At 34.3% G+C, this 15,901-nt stretch overlaps 1 protein-coding gene and 1 non-coding gene across 2 annotated transcripts; both read right to left on the bottom strand.

Annotated features, from left to right (window-relative positions):
- Positions 1–99: 99 nt before the first annotated feature.
- On the bottom strand, positions 100–172 carry TRNAF-GAA. Its single transcript has one exon. It is a non-coding gene; the product is annotated as a tRNA-Phe (tRNA).
- Positions 173–1,141: 969 nt separating this feature from the next.
- On the bottom strand, positions 1,142–10,138 carry LOC124919579 (protein transport protein SEC23-like). The gene is made up of 12 exons (XM_047459847.1): positions 9,146–10,138; positions 8,855–9,028; positions 8,057–8,218; positions 7,351–7,493; positions 5,633–5,708; positions 5,362–5,534; positions 5,121–5,202; positions 4,491–4,568; positions 4,035–4,196; positions 3,669–3,932; positions 2,187–2,291; positions 1,142–1,735 (listed from the first exon to the last, which is right to left on the bottom strand). The coding sequence occupies exons 1-12, from the start codon at positions 9,905–9,907 to the stop codon at positions 1,586–1,588; spliced, it is 2,331 nt and encodes a 776-aa protein (XP_047315803.1). The 5' UTR covers positions 9,908–10,138; the 3' UTR covers positions 1,142–1,585.
- Positions 10,139–15,901: the final 5,763 nt, after the last annotated feature.

The raw sequence follows: 15,901 nt of genomic DNA, 5'->3' as shown, positions 1-15,901 counted from the left end.
GTTAATTATCCTGATTTTATAGTCTCAAATCCCATGTGATCTTATATTCAAAGGTATTATATGGAAGAATAGATTGGTAAAAGAAAAATGAAAAATTTATGCGGTGAAGGTGGATCGAACACCTGACCTTCAGATCTTCAGTCTGACGCTCTCCCAACTGAGCTATCCCCGCTATTTGTTTATTTAATTTAGAGTTATATAACTAACCAATTTTTAAAGTCTATTCACTTCAAATTAAACAAACCAAGTTAGTTGGTCATTTATTAACACTTGAAAAAAAACATTAATATTTCGAACCTTATTTTGATTTAAACAGTTTTAGAGTTTTTCAAAATAGTTTTTATTATACAATATATGAGATTAAAAGGAGAAGTATTTCAACTCAAAAACTAAAACTCGATTTTGAAAATTTTTAAATTTAAATTTAAGGTTTTCTAATTTTAGAGGGTTATTGAGGGCTTCTTATGCCTTTGGTTTTCTTAGAAGAGTCTATTTATAGACTCCCAATGTCGGTTTATCATCTAAGCGGATCAGATTAAGTTAAAAGGCCATTGATGATGTTTTTGGTTATTCTCGAGCCAGATATAGGTATGATGATGCATTCATGTATAAGAGAAATGATCACTAGAGTAGGATGATCATTTCACCTTTTGAACGAAGTCAAAAGTGGAGAAACGATAAAATTCCATTGGTTAAATAAGTTTATCATTACATCTAATCCACATTTGTTTATTCCAATCATCGTAGTAAGAATCGAATATAAATTTGATCTTTGTGAAATTTGTTTAATAAAAAATTAAATCAAATATGAACAAAAAAAATATATATATATAATTAATCTCTTTCAAATATTTCAGTTTAAACACCTCGACAATATTAAATTATTAATATGTAGACAAATATTACATAAATGTTAACCCTTATAAAAAGTGAGAAAATATAATATTAGCTTCCTAGCAGTTGTTTTTAAATTTTGATTTTATATGAAATGATTTCAACAATACAAGAACATTTGGAAAGTTACAATATTATTCAAATTGAACTGGAAAAATGAGAAAAAGGAATGATTCAAAACACAAACATGCATTACTAATTTTACATTTTGACTTCCTAAACAAATGATAAAAAAAAGGAGCAAATATTGCAAAAACTGGAATAAATTATTAGGAGCTGTTTGTTTGTCCCTCCCAAAAGAAGTAGCAAAATGTAACAGAGAAACAAACAATCTTCATTACAGGAAATAACAATAACAAGAATGGGGGAGGGGGCAAAAAAGAGATTTCCTATCCAACGAAATGTAAGTTCATATCTTCTTATAACTTACATTCTAGTTACCTTAATTCTGTATAAATCACGCAATAAACAAACCCTAAAGGATGATGCTCTAATTTCTCCTTTTCCCCAACCCCGGTTTGTCTCAAAAACAAAATATTCAACCTTTTACCATCAAAAAATCCATGAGAAAACAAATATAACACAGCTTGCATTGGAACAAACAAAAAAAGGATGGATATCAAACAGACCGAATTCTGCGAGCCCCTTATAGTCCCTCCTCTTTCATTTTGCAATTTCCAAAATCAGATCATTAAGACGATTGGACAGCCAACTTCTGAAGATGCTCTACGAAAACTTGTAAGCTAACGTCATCAGTAAATATCATTTCTGTGCCAGCACTCATTTCATGAGCATTACTGTAAGTCGACGATGGGTTCAGTTTTGCTAATAGGAATCTTGCCTGTTCAAACATAAAAAAAATGAATACATTCAACAATTTATAATAAAAATACTACCATAGCACCAAATGTTCTATTCATGTTACTAGTACTTAAAAAATTATCACTACATATGGAAACCAAGACAATTTACTCCAAGCAAACATTTATTGTAGGAATATTAACTGATTGCTCTGTCTTTACAGATAGTTGTAACCAGAATTAAAGATAAGTAACATCACCACACAACACCTTATTGACATGTCTCCCCAATATAAACTAACATGTCTAGAGAATGCTTAATATTATTCTGCACAACGCGTGTATGAATGATGATAGTTTAGGTGCACTCACTAGTGAAATAACAGTATAGAATGTGTTACCCAAGCTGTTGAAATAGGGATCTGAATAATATTCTTATGTATGGACTACGATCTCATTCTGAAATAAAGTGGCTATGAATATAAGTGTCACCTGAGAGCCATGCTGATCGCATACAACCAATCTGGCAACAGGGAATCGTTCACGCATAATCATTTGGACATCATCCTGAGGAGCTAAGAGCAGCTGTGCAAATGCCTATAGAAGAAGAACAAATAATGAGAACAGTTTAATGTGCTTCTTAAGCTCATTGATTGAAATAAAAGAGAAAGGAAATAAGCATAACCTGTGATACAAATTAATAGATTCTTAATTAAAATATCCATGTGAAATAAGTTATCATTAGTAAAATAAAGACTAACATACCAAATGGGACCTAAAGTTTTTAGAAATATTCAAATATGGACCCAAATTTTAATTGTATTCAAAATAAGATTTTTTTTTCTTAATAAAAAAAACTTTAAAATGCATTGACTTAAAAAATAAAATTTTGAAGTTTTAATATTTATATTCCAGCTCATGTCTTAAAAATATTAAAACAAATGCAATTTTATTTTATAAATAAAACGAACCTGAGATCTTAGGGTGGTAAACATGTAAGCTTTTGCCACTAAGCTACCCCCACATATCACTCAATATCATTACTTACTTTTAGTCTTTCTGCCTCTCTTTTATATTTAAGGGCATCTTACTGAATATTAAGTTTCATACTACCCCCCTCCATAAAACTCACCACAAAACCTTAAGGATCTCATCAAATGGGACGGAGTTAGTAATGAAAGTTTAGAATCTCCAAGATTTATTTATTTATTTCAAGATCTACCCATTTGACTATAAGCATGTTATTCAGAAAGACGAGAGGAAAGAGAATAATTGATAAAGAAAAGAGTACAAAACTAGTCTGATATAACATTTGTAACACAGTGAACTCAACATCTCGGTAAGACTAAATTTGAAGAAGCAGTGTTCATTAGATTCAGAAATAACAGATCTCAATATATTTCCATATTAACATGACAGCAAAGTTCAGTTTGCTTGCATTATGTGTTTGGCTGACAGAAAATGAGGTAAGTGAACAGAGGCACCTAAAGGATGATAAGAGTTATTCTAAAGGCTTCTTTGCATAGTCAAGGATGATAACTTGAGTTGGTTTGGGGAATTTGGTCCCCTCTGATGTTTTTTTGGAATGTTGTATTTTTCTTTATTAACTCGTGTCAATACTTGTACTTGAATTTGTTATGTGGATGTTTCACCACGATTCATGCGACATGTTGTGGATTAATGAAAATAGTTTATTCCTTTTAAAATTTATCATATATATACACTACCAGATCGTTGGTATGCTAAATTGTTCCCTTATCTGGAAAATCACTTGTTAAGATCACAGTTAAACATTGGTAACCAAAAGCTGTATGAATGGATTATTCAAGATATACGCATTATCCATTCATAATCATCACAGAGAGAAGGACGAAACATTCTCTCTGGAAAGAAACCTATCTAAAAGGGAACAGAATGTGCAAAACATGCATACTAAACAGATAGATACATGTTCGTTGAAAATAAGTATCATACCTCATGCTCAGGCTGCTTATGGTAACCCATATTTCGCCACTGGGCAATTGTCATTCCATGGAAGATAACTACACTAAAATAAGAATCGAGCAAGAGTATTCGATCAGCCGCAATGGAAGACACATCTAGCAAAGCTGGAGCAGGCAATGAATTGAATGAATATGCCATTAGCGATGGCTGGATCATCAGAGTGGCATTGACTACACTCTCCCGGTTTAATAATATGCGAAAGTAAGCAGTCTCGTCGGGACTATTATTAAACACCTGCCAACAAGACACAAAACGAGTTAAAGAAAACTGCAATGCATAAGGTGAGACTTGATGTGTTAAATTAGGGGTGGAGGTGGGGGTGTCAAAAGAATTTACCTGCACAAATTGTGAGCGCCGTAGGTTGAACATGAACTGGGGGAACAAGGAAAAGTAAGTGTTTAAAGTAAAAGAAGTTGGGTCATCCTTTCTGTAGTCACCAAATTTTGAACAAAGCCGAATGAGGCTACGATCCAACCACCTTGTTGCATCAAATCCTTCCTGGTAAATGAAAAATCCATTACAGAGATTTTCATACAAATTAAAGAAACTACGGGAACAAAAAAAGAAGAAAGTGTGAGAAAAGATTCATTGCATAACACAGTTGTTAATGCAATGTAACTTCACGATGTCAAGCTTTACCTACACTTAAAGTATGACCAGTTTGTGATGCAGTTCACTCTTCTATTAGCAGAAAAGGAATAAAGAAGTTTTACATGAATGCAGAACATGACATGCCATGACTGAGAGACCGATTATTCAGCCCAAGAGATTTTAACAAAGATTATGAAGTACCTCCATCTCCATTTTGTAAGAGACTAATCTGGCCATTACTACAGCAGCAGTTTCCTGATCAAATCCCTGTACTAACTCCTGGAAAACAAGGCTTATTCAGTTATTGAGATCAAACTGGTGCAAGTGAAATGTATGAAAATGTGCATCATTTGCATTCTAACTTGCTTCACGTTAATATAATGATAACAATGAAGAATATGAATTGCTGGAAATTCATTTAGGATAGAGAAACACCATCACAAAAATGAATAAGCCAATTTACATTTTTTTCAAAATGAATGTATTATATAGGTTACAGCTTAAAATGAGTATGATGAGCTTGTACACTCTAAATGTTGCAAATAGGTCCAAAAAAGACAAATGTTATAGAAAGAAATAAACATTTAAGGATTTTTTTATTACAGTTTAATATCCGCAACCGTTAATATGTAGTTAGTTTTCTTTTTCGTTCATTTTGAAACAAGGTAGTAATATGTTCTATCAATAGCTGTTGAAGCATATGCGAGGTCATTGATTCATTTAAATAGATAAGTTCCATGAGGCTCTAGACAAGTGCTTTTGAAAGTAATTTTCAATCCTTAAAATATAACACCTGACAAAATAAACTACCGTACAATCACTTCTTACTACCTCTGATCCAACGGTACTATCTACCCATCTTCTACAAAGGGAGGTAACCCGTTTTTGTGCTTGACCTTCTGCACTCAGGTAGCTGCATCTCAAACCATAAGCAGAAACAAATATTAGACAGGAAAATATGCACCTTATTCAGAAGTATACAAATTCAACATGAAGCTACATATTAGAAAATAAGACTTCCTTTTAATATCCAATCAGATGGGAAATATAACTCATTGATTCCCTAATATACCTTGTTAGGATCTGTATGTATAACATTTGATTTACATTTCCTGAAGGGTCGGGCTTTTCACTAGCAGATACATCAAACAACACTGTCAAGCATGTACTTCTGTCCAGGCCACATAACTTCCAAGATGTTGTATTTCCCTCGCCAATGACAGTATTGGCAACAGCTGGTCCTTTCTGCAAAAATGGATTGAAGGAGGGAGGGGGAATTCATCACTACTATGTTTGAATAAGGTAATTACTGCAAAATAAAAGAAGAGTACAAAAGTAACGACCTTCTCCAAAGAAGTACAAGGTCCAATTATACCCTGAATCTTTATATCCTTTGAACAGATTATTTCGAGTGTACCACTACATATGGCCAAAGAAATGGTTATTATTTTTATAGCTTATACATTTCACATCAGGTGACAAAAAAGATAAAGAAAAAAAAGGACAGTTAACACAATTAGCATGAGAATAGAGAGATATGCAAGGACAAGAAAAGTAATTGAGCCAAGTTATGCTTTGAACTGGCAGAGATGAGCCAACAGAGTACAAAAAAATGCATGATCCCACAATCATTCTTTCTTGAAATGCAAGTCGATGAACTTTCAATGCCACATCATACGCAACCAATCAGTATCATGGAAAAAAAGAGAAATCTTGATTTTAGAGTACAAATAAACTGGAAATACCAAGCTGGAAACGAGGCAATTAAAAAACTGCATTTCACATGAAAAGCAAAGAACAAACCCACCATTAAAAACACTGCTCTCTACAAGGATCAAGCTTAAATCAATTCATTCAGACATCTCCACGAAAAATGTTAGAAGAGGAAAACATATATCCTAATGCAATCAAAGACATCCTACATAAGTCATTACTTGTCCTAACATTAAATGAATTACAAAATCAAAATTATATTGCTGAAATATCTAAATTCAAAAAACAAAATATTTCAACATAACACATAAATCTCAAAGTTTAGATTGTGATCCTTTTTTATATTACTTATTATACATCTCACCTTAGTTCAGGGGAATACTGTCTTATTATTATCACGCATGACCACAATAGTGGAAATTGGATTTATAAGAATGACATCAAAATCAAGTTTCACCACCAAAAAAGGTAGAGTAAACAAGATTCTGTCTGCTAAATGCAAGTGGATACAGGTGGAATGTGGTTTGACCAGATAATATCAGACTACAGCTTACAACATTATCAGACAAGGATGTAGTTATGTAGATGAATATCAAGCCCTTTCTCGTCAAATAGGCTTATATATGCAATATAATCAAGAACCTTCAATGTTTTCCTAAGGCTACAATAAGACAAGTGCATTTTAAGAAATTTCTGCACTTCTAATTGAGACTTCTACTACTTCTAGAGTAACTTGAAAATGGAAGGGGGGAAGATATAGAGGAATCAGTGTATGAGATTTGCAGAAAAAAACTCCCATGTCTTTAGGGACAACAAAGTAATCAAAATATGGGCTTTTCAGAAAACAATAACCCTCAATGCCTTTTGGGAACAGAGAAATGAATACCATCTTCCAAGGGGAATTTATTTTGTTAACTGCTTTGGCTTTCTGCAAAATATTTCTTTCTATGATCATCTAAGAGAGCTTAGATGACTACTAGAGATACATATGCCGGTTGGTGATGAAACTATTCTGATTGAACTAATACTATTTGAGAACATAGAGGAGAAAAATCCACAGTAATTTGACATAACAGCTCCAATAAAGCCAGTGCATGTCAATAGAGATAACCCAACTTCATCCAGCAGCACAAGAAGTATGATGTACAGTTGATGATAAAGTTCAACTAACATACTTTATGGTACATGAATCCAAATTGCAATAATCTTAGAGAAATATCATTTATACCAAGATTGTATTGAACACAAGAAGATAGTTGAGAAGCTACCAAAAACAGAGAGAAGGTAAAGAATCTTCACTATATAGAAACCAAAGAAAAGAAAAACAATATAGCTCTGGAAAAATTACTTGAAAGACAGGTCAAGAGACTGCTCTCCCTTTTCAAAAACTCGCTTGAATGAATCTTTAAAAACAGAATGGCCAAAACTTTCAGCTAAAACCACAAGTCCACCAGTGCGTTCAATAGCAACCTTCATTTCTGCAATGCCAACCTGAAAATACGTTGCAGATTTTATTAGAGAAACATAAGAATCTGACCTTGTCTTGTGAAGAACAATCTAGTCTTCAGCAAAGATAACTTCACTGGATTAAAGAGCAAAGTCTAGAAACCCACAATGATGTGAATAAATGAATCGCAACTGATACGCTTTTAAGGACTCGCGAAATTATATTTTCAATAGTGTTATCTAAAGGCTCTTGAAAAAGTCTAGCATGAAAGTAAATGAAAAATCTGCAACTTCCGAGCTTTAGTCATGATACCCTGAAAGCGTATCAACCAGTTTGACACCAGTTTCACTGGGTACCACTCGCTGCATCCATCAAGACTCCAAGTGGAGCTAGGAAGGCACTTATTTCAGTGCTAAGGACCCAGCTATGCTCTCTACAAAGGATAAAATGATAGGTCCATTCCTCAAACACAAACTTCAACCACATGGTAATGCTACTGGATGTAAACCACTAGTAAGCAAAGGATCATAGGTAAAGTAGTGCAATAAACAACCAGTGTGACATCATTCTAACTGAGAACACCAACAAGTACACACATAAAGAATACCTGGTCAAGTGCGGAAGCAAAAACGTCTAAGATGTGCCCATGGCTGACAAGATGCTTCGAGAGTTCCTCGTAAAACTGAACAGCTTTTTTAAAATGTGGAGCTGCGTCCTTATCAAGATCTTTATGTGAACGTACCGGATCAGATAGATCTTTTGACACAATCTGCATTTAGGTACAAGAACAAAGAATCAACTACTGATACGGTAGACACATCCTGCCCCAGGAGAAGATGACACTAAACCTCATTTATGAAAGTGGTATAATAAGATGACACTTCTATTATAAATAATAAAAGAGACTGTCTTTTCCCAAGAAAACAATAACCACTTTTATTAAAAATCATTTACACGATACATTCGCTTCACTCAATCAAGTAAAAAAGACAAATTAAACCAGAGCTTTTCCAAATCTTTGACACACGGACACAGCTATGCATGAAATCTCCAACCCTTGAGAGAAATTTGCACAAAGCAAGTAGAGGAAAATAATGAACTTGGCCGCCATAAACTTTTTACTCCAATGGTTATGTATTGTTAACAAAACTATCTTAATGAAATTTTCACATCAACTTTGAGGTTTTCCTCTTTTGCTTGAAGGGATAAGTGCCCCTAAAATAACCACAAAGCATTAAACGGTAGCCCACAAATGTGACATAGTATGACCCTTTTCATCAAAATCACCAGGTTTGTATTCTGAATTCATTAATCTGGCAAATACAATCCCAAAAAATGAAGGCAAAGACAGATGACATGACAATTATAACATCAGGAAAAACACTAAGCAGATCAGAGATCATACCGTGCCAGGTCCTTCAGTGCAGGGACCACCAACCAAAGCAACAATCCTAGCATTACTGTTGGCTGAACATGCTGCTAGCAAGCCTGCTGCAATGCTCAATGCAGCTCCAGTGCATCTCGATCCCCGCTGACCAGGTGGAACTGGCCATTGATCTTTGCTCAACTCATCTAATAACTGAAATTTGGATAAAAATTTCAGCTTTTTTCTTACTAAATAAGCATTGAACAATCCTCAGATTTCTGAAATTAAACGAATTTACAAGTGATGATTTGTAGTTTTTCATCATCTCACCGCATTTAGGCTGAATTCACATTCCGAAGCCGGCAACAGGAACCGAGTAACCCCTGCATTCGGTAGAAAACCACCTGTTGACTGCTTCTGGAAGCCAGGATTTGCCACCCTACGGCCAAGCATACCAAGCCCCAGTTGTTCCAAAACCTGATCGTTCGACAACTCCTTTGATCCACGGAAAACATAAACCTTGGACATCTCCGAGAACCCCAATTCATGAACCTGCACCTGCGTCCCAAACGATATAAACCCGACCAGAGCATTCTCAGGGAGTAATGTGATAGCCTGATTTAGAGCAGATTTAGCGTAATTAAATTCCTCCTCGATCACACAAGTATCGAGCACAAAGACAAAAACCGGCGGCTGATAAGGTAAATCAGCGCCAGCGTTAGGGTTGGCTAAATTCTGCGGGAGAGTGTATTGGATTGTGGTGTACTGAGGGTAGAGCTCAGCAGGGACGTTGGTTTCGGAGATGGCGGAATAATGGTGAGGGAAATGATTCCGCTGAAAGCAGAAAGGGCAGATCCAGATGTGAGCGGAATAATCGACACGGCAGAAAGGATTTAGAACAGCGGAGCATGTCTTGCAATGAAGAGGAAGGTAAGGGACGGTGGGAATTTCAGGATGGGAACGGATCGGAGAGATTGAGGCCGCGATTGGGATGACAATTTTGCTGGCTTCAACTTTGGAGCGAGGCCAAGCATTCCAAGTCATGCGAACACCGTCGATTCCCTCTGGATCTGTCTGTGCCATCTCCGACATCTTAGCTGCTGTTTCACTTGAGGGGTTTTTGCACAGTAAATTACTACAGATGGAGAGATTGCAAGTTGCGACTTGCAACCCCTAGAGCTAGAAAGGGGAGAGAGAGAGGATGAATTGACGAACGGAGACGCACTACGCCGCAGCCTGTCTGTAAATGCACAGAAAAAGGAGCTCAATTTTGGGTTATGGATGGATGCTTATTCGCTCGTTTTGTAAGACCGCAGACGATCATCACAGAAGATATCGCTTGATCGCCAGATCGCGCGGTTGATGGTTTTGTGTTAACGGAAGACACTATGTAAATAAATTAAAATATGTAATAATAATTACACATTTCAACTTAAATTAATGAGATAACAAGTTGGATTAGACTGATTTTATTTACTTTAATGCACATCAAAATATTTAATTTACTATTCTCGAAATTCGGCGTTATATATTATACTAGTCCAAGCTCAATGGGTCGAACCGACTCATATAATGGGCTCAAATAGGCCCGTTATTCGCTGACAAACTTCAAGTTCCTCTTTCGACAAATGTTTGGTCATCATATCGGATTCATTTTTACATGTATGAATTTTCTCTAAGTTTAATTGCTTCGTCTCGAGCACATCTCGAATCCAATGGTACATCACTTCGATATGTTTGGATCTCGAATGAAATGTGGAATTTTTGAAGAGATAAATAACGTTTTGGCTATCACTGTTCACAGTGTACTTTTCTTGTCGCAAACCCAGTTTTTCTAAGAACTTTCTCATCCACGACACTTCCTTATAACTCTAAGTGATTGCGATATACTCTATCTCCGTAGTGGATAGAGCAACACATCTGCAACTTAGATTCTCAAGAGACAGCTCCTCCTGCGAAGGTTATCAAAAATCATGAAACGGGCTTCCAAGAATCAACGTCACCAGCCATATTTGAGTCCGTGTATCCAACTAGAATATGTTTGTCACTATCAAACATAAGCACGCATTTGAAGTGCCTTTCAGATACCTCAATATCCACTTGACTACTTCTAAATGCTCTTTTCTCGGATTTGAGAGAAATCTGCTAACAACGCCAATTACATTAGCGATGTCCGGTCTAGTGCAGACCATAACATACATCAAACTCCCAACTGCATATGTGTATGAAAACTTTCCCCATATTCGCTTCTTCTTTCTCATTTGTTGAACATTGTTTTGTAAAAAGTTTGAAGTGACTCACAAGTGGAGAGTTGTCTGTTTTCATTTTACTCATGTTAAACCATTCAAAAACCTTCTTAATATAACTTTCTTAAGATATCCATAACTTTTCATATTTTTCGTCACGCGAGATCTTCATTACAAGTATCTTTTTTGATGACCTTAAGTCTTTCATTGCAAAAGATTTGCTCAATTCTGTTTTCAGTTTGTTATTTTTGGCAATATTACGACCAATGATCAACATGTCGTCAACATACAACAATAGAATGATGAAGTCGTTGTCTGATTACTTTTTAATAAACACGCGGTGATTGATGTAGTATTGCTATATCCATGACTTATTATAAATAAGTCATTTTTTTTGTACTACTTTAGAGCTTGTTTGACTCCATACAAGCTTCTTTAAATTTACACGTGTCTCTGATTTTTAATTCATCGGGTTGCTCCATATAAATCTTTCTTCTAATTCACCATAAAGAAAAGTCGTTTTTACGTCAAATTCTTCCACCTCTAGGTTCAGACGTGCAACCATAGTGCAACTCGGATTAAACAATTATTTACCACCGAATATAATATTTTTCAAAGTTGATCCCTTTCTTCTGACCAAAACCCTTCACAACTAATCGAGCCTTGTAGTTAAGCTGTGAGTTATTATTTCGTTATTCAACCTGTACACCTAATTATTCTTGAGTGTTTTCTTTCCTTGATGTAGCTTTACCAAGTTGTACGTGTGATTATCATGTAAGGATTGCATATCTTCTTGCATTCAATAACTCATTTTTTCATTAACTTTAATTGTTTCTTGGTAAGATTTTGGTTCTCCTCCATCCTTGAGAAAGAAATACTCATTAGAAGGATATCTAATAGAGGGTTGACTATCCCTATTAGATATTCTCAAATGTTGCTAAACTAGCGTTAGTGTAGTTTCTTCCTCAATGTGTTCAATTGGCTCATCGTCGTTAACACCATCATCGTTGCCTTCCTGAGTGTCTCCCCCATTATCAAAACTCATGAAAGGTGGAGTTTACGCTATAAATGAGTCGAGCCGAGCTCAAACTAGCTTGAGCTCGAACTCGACTCAATTTAGTATTTATTAGCTCGATTCGAACTCGAGCTCGAATGAGTTTATAAATTTGAGCTCGAACTCGACTATTTATCTACAAGCTCGGTCGACTCGAAAAGTTTGAACAAAAATTAAATTTTCAAACTCGAACTCGAGCTCGATTTAAAACTAACTTTATTTTCAAAATTAAAATATCAAACTTTCATACATATTTAACATTTAAAATATGATATTTTAAAATAAAAATATAAAAATATAAAACAATCATAACTATTCAAAATTATAAAACATGATAGTCCAAAATATTAAATCACCATTATTAATCAATATTTTAAAAATAAATTTCCAAAATCAAAGTACAAAATACATAAATTATTTGAACATTCAATATATTAATTTCTTTTAACCCAGGTTCTCCCATCATAGCACACTTACAACTACATACATTTAATAATATGAAATGTTTAATCTTAAAAATAATTAATAAAAAAATAAATATTAAAATAATAACATTTTTTATTATATTAACCATTTTTATTTCCTTCACAGAATACGAATAATAAACTAATTATTATATCTATACTATTTACTTTTATTATATATAATATATTAACATTTTTTTTTTATCTCATTCAATATTATATATAATATACTTTTATTATATATAATATATTAATTATTTTTTTTCTTTCAATATTATATATAATAAACTAATTATTATATTCTTAATTATTTACTTTTCTTATATATAATATATTGACCTTTTTATCTCTCAATATTATATATAATATATTTTTATTATAGATAATATAATAATATTTTTTTTTTTATCTCTTTCAATATTATATATAATATACTAATTATTATAACCCTATAATACTGTTGACCGTTTTTTTTTTCTATATTAACCAATCATATTTTGATATGAATCGAAAATTAGTGTTTTTCTATATTCATCCAACCCTATGTATATAAGCATAAGTTTCTCCTAATACATGAAAAAAGATATATAAACATAAGTTTCTTTTAATACATGAAAAATGATAAACAAGACTTATCGATGAGTTAACCAACCAAATAGTTTTTCGCTAGATTTCCTTAAAACAAAAAGAAATCAAAGTTATCTAAAAGAAAAAACAATAGTTAACGTAAAAGTGAAAATAATTTTTAATTACATGCACTAGTAAAAAAACAGGCATCAATAAGGGTTAACGATGTTACAGAAAGCACTAAATGTCGTTACTATTAATCTTTTGTAACGGCACATAACGCCGTTAGTGCGTTATAGATAGTTACGGATAATTAATAACGGCTATCTAACACTGTTATAGATATTACTATCTATAACGACATTCATACCGTTACTGTTATATTTATCTGTAACGACACTATAATGGAAGAGTCGTTACTGTTATTAATATCTGTAACGACACTATAATGGAAGAGCTGTTACTATTGATTATATCTGTAACGGCATTAGCACAGTAGAATCGTTATTGTTAATGCTTTCTGTAACGACAGTTTAAGGGAAAAACAATTACTGTTATTTGTTTCTGTAACGACAGTTTAAGGGAAAAGTTGTTACTGTTATCACTATCTGTAACGACAATTGAAAGGAAAAGATGTTACTATTATCACTATCTGTAACGGAAATTGAAAGGAAAATCGTTACTGATAGAATTATCTGTAACAGCATTGAAATCGAAGAACCGTTACTGTTAAGATTATCTGTAACAGCATTCGTAATTATAAAACCGTTACAGATATTTTTTTATTTTAATTATTATTAAAACATGTAATCCGAAAATAGGCAAATTTAATAATCCAAAATACCCAAAAATATCATTAAATATACACAAAAATATCATTAAATATACCAAAATATCATAATTCAAAATACCCAAACATCATAATTCTAAATACCCAAATATCATAATTTAAAATACCCAAACATCATAATTCTAAATACCCAAATATCATAATTCAAAATACACAAACACCCAAAATGCCCAAATACCCAAATCAAGTAGGAGGTGGAGGACGGGGATGAAGGCCACCAGGAAACATAGATAACATCATTGCCATCTGATTCTTCATCTGAAGCATTTTTTTCCTCATTTGATCACGTTCAGTCTCAGAACATAGTCTCTCTTCCTCAGAACGTTTTCTCACTTCCTCGCAACGCTGTCTCTCAGCCTCAATCACTTTACGTGACATTTGTCTCTCAGCCTCAATCTCTTCACGTGACAGTCGTCTCTGAGCCTCATTCTCCTCTCGCAGCTCTATCTTCTCTGCTTCACGCTCCTCTCGAAACTTCCTCATCTCCAATTCATGTTCCTCTCGCATTTTGCGCATTTCTTCCTGTAGAACCAGGTTGTCATCGCATAATTGTTGAGTGTCAGTGCGATGATGACTACTCGAAGAACCCCGGGCATCTGCTCTAAACGATGTAGGTCATACGCCTGCCCCCATACCTACAACTCTACCATGTCCTTAAGACCCGAAAGCGTACTCTGTCGACTAAAGTTCATTTCTACTTGGGTCTTCTTCTATAGCAGTGCGCAACGCAGACTATAAACACAATTAATTTTGGATTATTACAAAACATAAACAAACACAAATTAAACATATAAATAAACCACACTTACCACTTTCTCAATAATAATAGCGGGGACCTCCGGATTTGGATCCTGTAGAGTTGGTTTCTTAGTATGTGTGTGGAGAAATAAGTCAGCGAAATAGGCGATTGTCCAGTAGTCCTCTCCTGTACAAATTCAATGATACAAATTATAATAAAACCAAAAAAATATTCGAAACTTTATATGAATTGAGAAAACGCACCAGTTGCCTCTCGACTTGTGAAAAAGAGATGCTACCCGCATGATTCTTATACACGACATTCGCTCTATTACTCGTATTTGAAATACTTGTTTTCTGAAATTTTGAATAGTTTTTTGTTTAATAGATTATTAAAGTAAGAGTTCGTTAAAAAAGTAATAGTGCGATCACTTACCTTGAACTTCGGAGTGAAGAAGCAACGCTCTAGAAGATAATGCCAATCACTAAGTGCGATCTCCGGGGGGGATTGGCCTGAATCGCTGTCACGTTATCTTCAAAGGGCTTAATGTACAAAGTGTTCCAATGACATCTCCATCTATCCCAAAGTTGTTTTGCATGATGTAGCCCTTCACACCGATAGGTGTTGATGTTCCCCTCCGTAGACTCGAAATGATCCTAAAAAATAACAATTTAATCTAAAAATACAATTATAGATTGTGATTAATTAATACATCAAAACAAATAAATTACCGTGATAGCCCTTCGTATGTGATCCAACTGTGTGGAGCTAAGGTCCGTCCAACGTAGGGTCCTATGCGGTACTGCATTGGAGTTCCGAATGACACTCCCAATATGCCTCAACCATGCAGTCCTATTATCGCACATGGGCTTACCATCTGTCGGATTAAACACTTGTGACATCTTCTCTCTAGGCTGCAACTTACCAACTGCAGTATTTTTGTTCTTACCCCGTCTCCTCCTCGAAGATCCTAAAGATGAACACAAATTTATATAGGGATCATAAAAACATACATAATCAAACACCGGTACCTGCGTCATGCTTAGACGAGGGTTGTGTCTCATCATCATCTATAGTATTTGGTACACCATCAACGGCCATATCATCATCACTCTGTAAATCCTCGTCCAAATCGATGCCACTAATAGAGTTGAGTAACGCTAAAG

Source organism: Impatiens glandulifera, chromosome 1, assembly GCF_907164915.1.
Source record: "Impatiens glandulifera chromosome 1, dImpGla2.1, whole genome shotgun sequence".
In the NCBI taxonomy this organism is placed as follows: Eukaryota; Viridiplantae; Streptophyta; class Magnoliopsida; order Ericales; family Balsaminaceae; genus Impatiens; species Impatiens glandulifera.
The sequence above is the reverse complement of the archived record's forward strand: the minus strand, read 5'-3'. Positions and strand labels throughout refer to the sequence as shown.

What these genes read in the sequence shown, in the direction of transcription:
- LOC124919579 (XM_047459847.1), bottom strand. Translation starts at nt 9,907, where the DNA reads ATGTCGGAGATGGCACAGACAGATCCAGAGGGAATCGACGGTGTTCGC. An exon ending in TTGCTTCCGCACTTGACCAG is followed by an intron (nt 7,494 to 8,056) that starts GTATTCTTTATG and finishes ACGTATTTTCAG; the next exon opens with GTTGGCATTGCAGAAATGAA. An exon ending in GGCGCTCACAATTTGTGCAG is followed by an intron (nt 3,933 to 4,034) that starts GTAAATTCTTTT and finishes TCTTGTTGGCAG; the next exon opens with GTGTTTAATAATAGTCCCGA.